The sequence below is a fragment of the Zingiber officinale genome, chromosome 5B (genome assembly GCF_018446385.1).
Source record: "Zingiber officinale cultivar Zhangliang chromosome 5B, Zo_v1.1, whole genome shotgun sequence".
Taxonomy (NCBI): Eukaryota; Viridiplantae; Streptophyta; class Magnoliopsida; order Zingiberales; family Zingiberaceae; genus Zingiber; species Zingiber officinale.
In genome coordinates, this window is record NC_055995.1 from 74,636,754 (window position 1) to 74,645,982 (window position 9,229).

Here is a 9,229-nt window from a genome sequence, read left to right on the forward strand (position 1 = left end):
TGCCTGAATAGCTAGAGTCACTCTTTTCCTTTTGCGTTGGAGTTTTAGACGTTCAGCTGGTCGGGGAAATGCCACTTGCCTCTCCTCAACCTGTTCTCCAGCGACCTCCCCGGCTTGTCCTTCAAAGGTTTCCTCAACTTGCCCGGCCGTGGACAGTTTAGCCTGTTCTATAGCAACTGGGCCTTCCGCGGGAACCGCCTCCAGGGGAAGCGGTGTAAAAGTTACTTCCTGGTCATCACTGGCAGAATGGTTGGTGGAGCAGAAGGAGCGGGTTGCGAAGCAGAAGGAGCAGATCGGGAGGAAGCTGCTACACCCCGTCTAAGCTCCTCACCAAGATTTTTCAAATAAGAGGAGGACCGACACTTAACATCAGATGAGTTGGCTCGATACATGGCAGCCTCTGCGATAAAGAAGAAAGATACCTCAGTTAGCGAATAATGGATGAAAGGAAAACGGGGTCTTACCAAACGGAGCCCCGATGTCCTGCTAAACAGGGCTGAGCCCAAATAAATATAGAAAGTCTTCCAAAAACAACACAGAAAAGTTAACAAGTACGCCTTGGAGTGCTTCGGAGGCAGGGATACAGGCAGGCTGGTGCTGCTGTGTAGGAAGGTCGGCAGGGAGGTCCGGGAGCCATTGTATGGGCCCGACCAGTGGTTGAGGCATTCTAACAAAGAAAAAACAGGATTTCCACCCCTTGTTCGAAGAGGGCAAGTCTGTAAAGAACTTATAGCCGGGCCTAGCTTGCACCAGGAATACGCCCGGCTCTGAGCGTTTGAAGGAATAAAAGTGGTGAAAAAGATGAACAGTCAAGGGAAGCTCATATACACGAAAGAGAATAATGGTGCCGCAAACTTCCCTAAAGAAATTGGGAGCAAGCTGAGAAATACAAACGCCAAAGTACTCGCTCAGGGAAGAAATGAAGGGATGGATAGGAAAACGAAGACCTCATAGAATCTGGTCTCTAAAAATGGTCACGAAACCTTTTGGAGGGCTAGCAGGATGTTCTTGTGGTGTGGGAACTCGGAGTTCATAAGTGTTATCAAGATGCAGGTCCGAGCGAATCACGGATAGGTCGTGGTCATCCATATCTGAAATGAAGCAGGAATACCAAAGAGTGGTCTTACCATCGGTCATTATCAGGGTAAAGAGGGTTGAGGACGAGATTAGTCGAAGAGAAAGAGAACGCTAGACGGAGGAGCTTAGAAGAGGAAAGGTGCGGACGCCGGTGAAGTTGAAGCAATAGGAAGCAAGCGATCAAAACACGCAAGGCAATGACTGCGGACGACCTTTAGGGTTTATAAAGGGAGTGTTCCTAGGGAATATCAAAAAGAAGAGTATCTTTTTGGGTGAAGCGCTTAAAACCGTCCGATCGTCGAAGAACATGCTCTTATGGAAAAGCGTGTACAAAAAGGAGTGGTGTGGGCGGCGTCACTCTGCATAAGCAATAAAGGCAAAGGATAGGTGTCGACCTCCAAGAAGCCGTATTAATGATGGACGTGATATGGAAATCATGATATGAAGCAAGCGTACGGAAACGCTTACCACACGCTCTTCTGGGGAACCGTGAAAGAAAAGTAGCGGGAAAGGAATTCAAACATAGCAGGGCCAAGGCTAAGTAAAGTGTTAATACGGCTATCCCCTCAACACCACTAATAATATGTTTCTTGATGACAGGCGAGGTGGAAGCTTTTTGAACGATTCCGGGTCGGGAGTTCGACTCCCAGATCGGCAATGTATATCTGGGTCGGGAGTTCGACTCCCAGATTGGCAACGTATATCTGGGTCGGGAGTTCGACCCCCAGATCGGCAACCCATAGCCGGATCGGAAGTTAAATCCCCAGGTCGGCTACAGGTGTCCTGGTTGGAGGATCGATCCGCAGATTGGTAACATTTATCTGGACCAGAAGGGCTCCTGCTCGGTCGGCTGTCCCAGACTCTTGCCTCAGTGCAAGTTATAAGTGAGCTCTGCTCTCACACCCAACGACCGAGCTGCTCGATCGGCTGTTCCAGACTCTTGCCTCAGTGCAAGTTATAAGTGAGCTCTGCTCTCACGCCCAACGATCGAGCTGCTCAGTCGGCTGTTCCAGACTCTTACCTCGGTGCAAGTTATAAGTGATCTCTGCTCTCACGCCCAACGACCGAGCTGCTCGGTCGGCTGTTCCAGACTCTTACCTCAGTGCAAGTTATAAGTGAGCTCTACCCTCACGCCCAACGACCAAGCTGCTCAGTCGGCTGTTCCAGACTCTCGTCTCAGTGTGAGTTATAAGTGAGCATTGCTCTCACGACCAACAACCTTCCCGGTTGGCTCAAGCACTCTTTCAGTTAGTATCTTTTACATATAAAGCAAAATACAACACGCCTTACAGGTATTACTGCTCACTACTGTGTTGGCAAGGGGTGAGAAGAAAGTAAGGTACGCGAAGTGCTTTTGTTATGTTTTCTAAAAAGGCTGAAAGAATGCAGGTGTTTTATAGAGATACAAACACAAACACTAGGATGAAGGAGCACAGTTACAGAGTAGAAAATAGGCTTCATTTCAAAGAGGGATTCATAGAAAGGAACGTTTAATAGTGCTTTCAATTGCTATCGGACCCAGACACTGGAAGTCCTTCCTCTAAGCACGTTCTCGCTTGAGCCAGCTCCATCCGGGTACGATCAAGGGTAGCCCGCAGTTGATCAATGGTGGCGTTTTGTAGTCGATTTTCCTCCTTCAAAGATGTCTACTCATCCTCGTGCTTCAACTTCAGATAGAGGATATGATGGAGTTGAGCGTGAAAATCTGCTTGCGCTTTCATCTTCAGGGACATTTCTGCCCGGGTCCAACATTTGGCCGCTCGCCATAACTCTTCCAGTTCCCAGGAAAGAGAGGTTTGTAGATCCCGGCTCAAGGTCATATCATGTAAAGCCTTCTCGGTAAAAGCCAGCCGACGACGCAGAGCGGACAACTCGGGGGATTCCATGAACAAGTTAAGGAGCAGGTATAAAGAGAAAATGCGGATAGGAAGGGTGAAGTGCTCCAAATCTTTTATACCGAAGAGAAGGGGAAAGGACTCTCTTGGAACTGAGGAAGACGCTTGGGAACCAGTGTGGCAGTAAAGACGGACCAGACTCGGAAGTCGAAGAGTCAGTGTGGTCATGGGGGGAGCTCGACTTTCGCACAGGTCTGCTGAACGCCACTGCTAAACGCCATTAGGTCAGCCAGCAAATCGACTCTCACAACAGACCAAAGGGGTAAATGGAATCGAGCGGGATGGACTGCCCATGAGGAGGAGCCTTTCCAACTAATAAATATCAGGGTCACAGGCAACTACAGCAACGTAGTTCAGTGAGCGTACAAAACATTCATTACAAAGCCAGCATCCACTATACGAGTTCAATATCTGAATTACTGTTTATGAATTACATAAGACAAGGGACACAGGCGCTGTTACAGGAAGGAACGTCTTACAGGAAGGAACATTTTACAGGATGGAATGTCTTATAGGAAGGAACGTTTTACAGAAAGGAATGTCTTACAGGAAGGAACGTCCTACAAGAAGGAACGTCCTACGGGAAAGAACGTCCTACAAGTTAGGAGTCACTGAGACAACTAGAGCCTGGCCAGGAGTCACTGAGACAACTAGAGCCCGGGTAGGAGTCACTGAGACAACTAAAGCCTAGACAGGAGCTACAGGAGTTAGTTAAGGGATATAGGCATGGCCACTGGAAGGAGCATCCTGAGGGTCAGAGGCCACTGGGATGTTTGAAGCTCGGGTCAGCTCAGCTTGAAGGGATCTGATGATTGTCTGCTGCCGAGAGATGATGTCTTGTTTATCATTAAGGCACGTACGGAGGAGGGATAGCTCGGTCTCATGCTCTCGCTGTAGATGTTCCTGGAGGCTAAGTTGGCGTTGCAGGTCAGACTGGTATTTTTCTTTCATCGCCTTTTCGGTGTGAACGCGAGATTTAGCAAAGCGATACAAGGCGTCGGCGTCCATGGACATACTTTTTAGTTCATGCTCCTTCTCTGCAAGCTGTAGGGTGAGTTGATTTATCCGCACTTGGGGGGATGGCTGATCAACCTCGTTGGAAGAGGGCGAATGCATTGTGTCAAGGAGAAACCAAGAGAAGGCAGAGTGAAGAAAAGCAGGAAGAAAGCAGGGGAAGAGAAGGATACGAGAAGAGAGCGTCTTGAGGTCTTTTTAAAGAGGAGATTGAGTACTTGAGACAAAGCAATTACACAGGCACCATACCCCAGGCAACCACTAAAGCAATTACACAGGCACCGTACCCCAGGCAACCACTAAAGCAATTACACAGGCACCATACCCCAAGCAACCACTAAAGCAATTACACAGGCGCCATACCACAAGCAACCACTAAAGCTATTATGCAGACAGGGTATCCCAGGTGACAGGACATAAAGGTTGGTACGGTATGAAGGGCAGGGAGCAGAGAGCGCGGAGGTGTGTATGGGTCTAGTCAGTCAGACTTGGGTCTTCCTTCGACTAGACTTGAGAGGGAAGCTTGTGATACGGTATATGAATGTGGGGTCTGTGAGATGATCTGGCACGGAATCAAAGCTACAGAAGGGTCAAAAGTCACGCCAGCCTGGAGGTCAGAAGTCTAGCCCTCATGGCAAGTCAAAAGTCACGCCAGCCTATAGGTCAGAAGTCTAGCCTCCGTGACAACGCCATTGTGGAGGTCAAAACTCAGAATTACAAGGAGGTCAAGAGTCTGGCCCATGTGATTAAAGTCAAAGCTTCAGTTGAAGGACTGATCAAGGGACAATATTTATGAGGGGGGTCAGATATGACCTCGAAGGGAATCGGAAATGGTCTGACCTCGAAGGGAATCGGAAATGGACCCGACCCACAGGACCAAGGTCAATCGAGGATCAGACCCATGGGTCAGATATGATCAGGGATCGGGTGCGACTAGGGAGTCAACTTAGTAATTGGATGGGTATACCGAATAGAACTTCCAATGAAGTGATGTGGGTCGGCGGACAGACCCAGCGTGCAGGTCGGGACGTTCATACCATGGATAACGGCAAACAGACGCGGGTCGGGAGTCAGACCCAGTGTGTAGTTCGGAATACTCATGCCATGGATAAAAACAGACACATGTGGGTCGGCGGACAAACCCAGCGTGCAGGTCAGAATACTCATGCCATGGATAAAAGCATACACATGTGGGTGGCGGACAGACCCAGCGTGCAGGTCAGAATACTCATGCCATGGATAAAAGTAGACACATGTGGGTCGGCGGACAGACCCAGCGTGCAGGTCGGGACGTTCATACCATGGATAACGGCAAACAGACGCGGGTCGGGAGTCAGACCCAGCGTGCAGGTCGGAATACTCATGCCATGGATAAAAGCAAACACATGTGGGTCGGCGGACAGACCCAGTGTGCAGAGCGGGACGTTCATACCATGGATAACGGCAAATAGACGCGGGTCGGGAGTCAGACCCAGCATGCAAGTCGGAATACTCATGCCATGGATAAAAGCAGACACATGTGGGTCAGCGACAGACCCAGCGTGCAGGTCGGAATACTCATGCCATGGATAAAAGCAAACACATGTGGGTCGGCGGACAGACCCAGCGTGCAGGTCGGGACGTTCATACCATGGATAACGGCAAACAGACGCGGGTCGGGAGTCAGACCCAGCGTGCAGGTCAGAATACTCATGCCATGGATAAAAGTAGACACATGTGGGTCGGTGGACAGACCCAGTGTGCAGGGCGGGATGTTCATACCATGGATAACAGCAAATAGATGCAGGTTAGGAATTAGACCCAGAGTGCAGGTCAGGATGTACAAGCTCCGAATGACATAGACAAAGGTGGGTCAGGAGGCTAGACACTACGTGACAAATAGACCTGCAGGGAATCGTAACCACCTGTCAGAGAACAATCATCACATGTCAGGGAATATTCTAACGGTGGGAGGCTCATACCCTTCTCGGTTCCTCCGCCAGCCTATAAGAGAAAGCCACGTGTCGACCACCGCCAGACAAAGCCTGACATCCGACATTCCCTGACATTCGCCAGGTTCCAGAAGCCTCAGTTGCAGTATAAAAAGGGATGCTTTGTCCCTTACGCAGGTACACTCACTCGTCATTTTTAACCAGTCTTTTACTTTTCTTGCTTTCTCTGTGATTTCTAGGGAAAAAGTACCTGACTTGAGCGTCGGAGGACCTGACTCGGGGACTTTTTCCCTGGTTTCTAGTCTCTAATGACTGGGTAACTCGTCTGAGTGTGTGCAGAACAACAGCGCCATCATCCTGATCCTTTATTTCCATATAGTCGCCCGTGTGCACCTGTCCAGGGGTACCTCGCTGACTCAGCATCTCAATGACTCTCTGTCAACTTTTAGCACAACAAGGCCCACCTCCATCCAACTCTGCTTCCGGACGGGATCAACGGTAATTGAATCTAAGCAACTGAAATCTAAAGCAACTGGAATCTAAGGGAAATGTGGTTTAGATTATGTTGATGTCGAGGTCTTCATGAAGGATTCCTCCTTGGGCATGGCAGTGTCGAGGAGCTCCGCGTCTGTCTCCTCCTCGGTGGTGAAGTCTCTTCTTTCTCTCTTGGAATTAATGGTCACGAAAGTGATCTTCTTCGCCGCTGGCGACTGCAGGTGCGCCCGCAGCCACTGGATCAGTGTTGCGTTGACACGTTGGACGCCTCCGGCGGTGGCGTGGAGGAAGATGAGGTGGCTCGCGACTCGCTGGAGGCACTTGAAGTCGCTCAACCAACTTTCCCACACTAGGCGGCGACTCTGCAGGTTGGCTACCCGCGTCGTCTTCCCGGTCGCCAGATCTCTCTGCTTCAGTTGCACGGCCTGGGCGTAGAACCGGTCGAGTCCCTACGATCGCCACTTCATCAGCTCCATGAGCGCCAAGGGGGCGTCCTTCGCCGGCACCAGCTGGGCGACGACACGGTTCGCGTCCTTGTCCTGCTCTGGCGATAGGCGGTTGAATGGTGGGAGGTAATTCCCGCTCGAGTCCCGGATCAGGAATAGAGGATCCAACATGAACGCCGCCGCCCACGCCGACCGGTAGTTCTTCTCGAATCTTTTCTCGATCAGTTCGTCGACCAGGTCGCCGTCGCAATTGTTGAATTTGGCGCGCCATTCTCGAATCTTGGACCTCAGCTCGTCCCACAGAGTTAAGCATTGCCCGATCGACGGCTGCTCGGTTTCCATTGCCCTGGCCATGGTTTTCACCAGCGTGACCAGCGACTGAATCGCCTCCAGCTCGGTCCAGAATCTGCTGTCTTGAATCACCTCCGTCAAGGAGAATGCCTCCTCTGTGCCGACGAGCTTACAGTCATCGTCTAGGATGACCATTTGGATCGGGCGCATGAAGCTCATGACGTCCTCCAACACGGCAAAGTCGGTGGCGGAACGGTGGTTCCGGAGGAGTCTCGTGTAGCCGCTCTCCTTGTGCTGGTGCTTGAGGAAGATGCTGCGGATTCGAGACCGGGTGTTGAAGTCGGCCAGCTTCAAGCACTTCTCCGACGTCCGAGAAAAGGCTGGGAGATGTCGGGCGAAGTCCAATAGCAAGCTGTTGAAAGCTTGGAGTTGGCAAGAGACGTTCACCATCCGCTCGCCGCCGCGGTTCTCGAGGTCACGAAGGGAGTTGATGTTGAAGCGGTCGACAATGACGTCGGCGCACCGTTCGATGCAGCTGTCGCTGAGTTTGGCTATGGCGACACAGAGGAGCTCCTCGGCGTAGTCGCGTGGCTCACCCCTAGCGGTGAGCAGGGTCTCATGAAGCAGCGTGGTTCCATTGGGGAGGTTCACGGACAGGATGACCAGTGATGACCCGGCCGACGACTTCTAACCGTCTGCAGCGAGTTGGAAGAAGGCGGCGTCGCGGAGTCTGGCCTCGAAGTACGAGCGAGCCTGGAGGTATCGGGCTTCGAGGAGGGAGGAAGGGAGAGAACGGAGGGGGGAAGAGGGGAGGCCGACCAGGTGGAGGAAAGCTTGGAACTCGGGTGGCGGAGGGCGGAGAAGGAGACGGCGCCGCCGGACTCGAAGATCCAGTCTGGGAGTAGGGCGAGGGCCTTCTCGGCCTTCGGTCTGGAGAGCGCGGCGACGGATGAGGCCACGGGGCTCTGCAGCATCTTGACGCTGTCCTCCAGCATCGCCAGCGCCGCCAGATCCTCCTCCCCGCCAGAGAGCAACAACGGCAGCTCCCGCTTCCGGATGGGATGGGATGAGATAGGGAGGGGATCCGCGGCGACGACGGTGGGGGGTCATGAAGTTGGAGCAGATGCCAAGCTTGAGGTGCTGGTGGGCGGTGCGGGAGGGATTGGAGGCAGAGAACAGAGCCGAGCAGAGCTTGTTAAATATCAACTCCAACCCAAATAAAGGATAAAACTTATCCAATAAAAGATAAGAGTTATAGATAAGATTTGCTATTTAATTATTTATTTTTCTAATAGATAAAGATGACGACTTGGTAAAAGATAAAATTAAATATGTGGTCAAGAGTGTTTTTCTCATTTCATGGATAAGAATTAGAATTTCAATGGCTAGGATTTAATTTAATTGAACGGTCCAGATTGTATGAAGAGTACTATAAATACTCTACCTTGTATTTAGCTTCATTCATCAATTAAGTATCAATTTGTGAGTCAAAGTTTTTTTTTTCTTCTTTGTCTTAGAATTGTGAGTGATCCACAAAAAGGGTGTTGTAGTGTTGTTTTTGTTAGTGTAAGACAAGTAATTTATTTACTTGTTTGTTGGTCCAATTTTCAACAATTGGTATCAGAGCCAAGTTAATCAGGGATTATTCTTGGTGGAGCTATCTAAGATTGTGAGGAGTTTTATGCTTTACAAGTTTTTTAATCAAACTTGTTTGGTATAATCAAAGCTTTTCGACGTGATGGGGGACCTTCAAGTAGTAGGAGGTATCAAGAAGCTCAACAACAAAAACTACAACACGTGGGCAACTGTTGGAGTGTATACTGAAAGCCTAAGCTTTTGTAAACATTTGTTTTGAATAAAGAATCACATTTGGTCAAATTATCTACATTTGTTTGTAGTTGTTCAATTAATTTATATTGAAGATAACATAGCATGTGGTGTCACATGCAGAAGATAATGTTATCAGTACCTTATAAATTATAAACAGTAGCTCACGACCAAAATGGAAAGGAACAAATCATTAGAAGGTCGTAGTGTAATTAGGTATCAGTTTATCTTGACTGTATAATTACACTAGTAC

At 49.9% G+C, this 9,229-nt stretch overlaps 1 protein-coding gene across 1 annotated transcript; it reads right to left on the reverse strand.

The window, feature by feature from the left end:
• Positions 1–6,861: 6,861 nt before the first annotated feature.
• Positions 6,862–8,144, reverse strand: LOC121986741. Its single transcript, XM_042540683.1, has 2 exons — positions 7,813–8,144; positions 6,862–7,747 (listed from the first exon to the last, which is right to left on the reverse strand). The coding sequence occupies exons 1-2, from the start codon at positions 8,142–8,144 to the stop codon at positions 6,862–6,864; spliced, it is 1,218 nt and encodes a 405-aa protein (XP_042396617.1).
• Between the last annotated feature and the right edge of the window lie 1,085 nt (positions 8,145–9,229).

Coding starts and splice junctions, on each gene's coding strand:
- LOC121986741 (XM_042540683.1), bottom strand. CDS start 8,144: ATGCTGGAGGACAGCGTCAAGATGCTGCAGAGCCCCGTGGCCTCATCC. Junction 7,748..7,812: donor CGTCGGCCGGGTCATCACTG/GTCATCCTGTCC, acceptor GCTCACCGCTAG/GGGTGAGCCACGCGACTACG.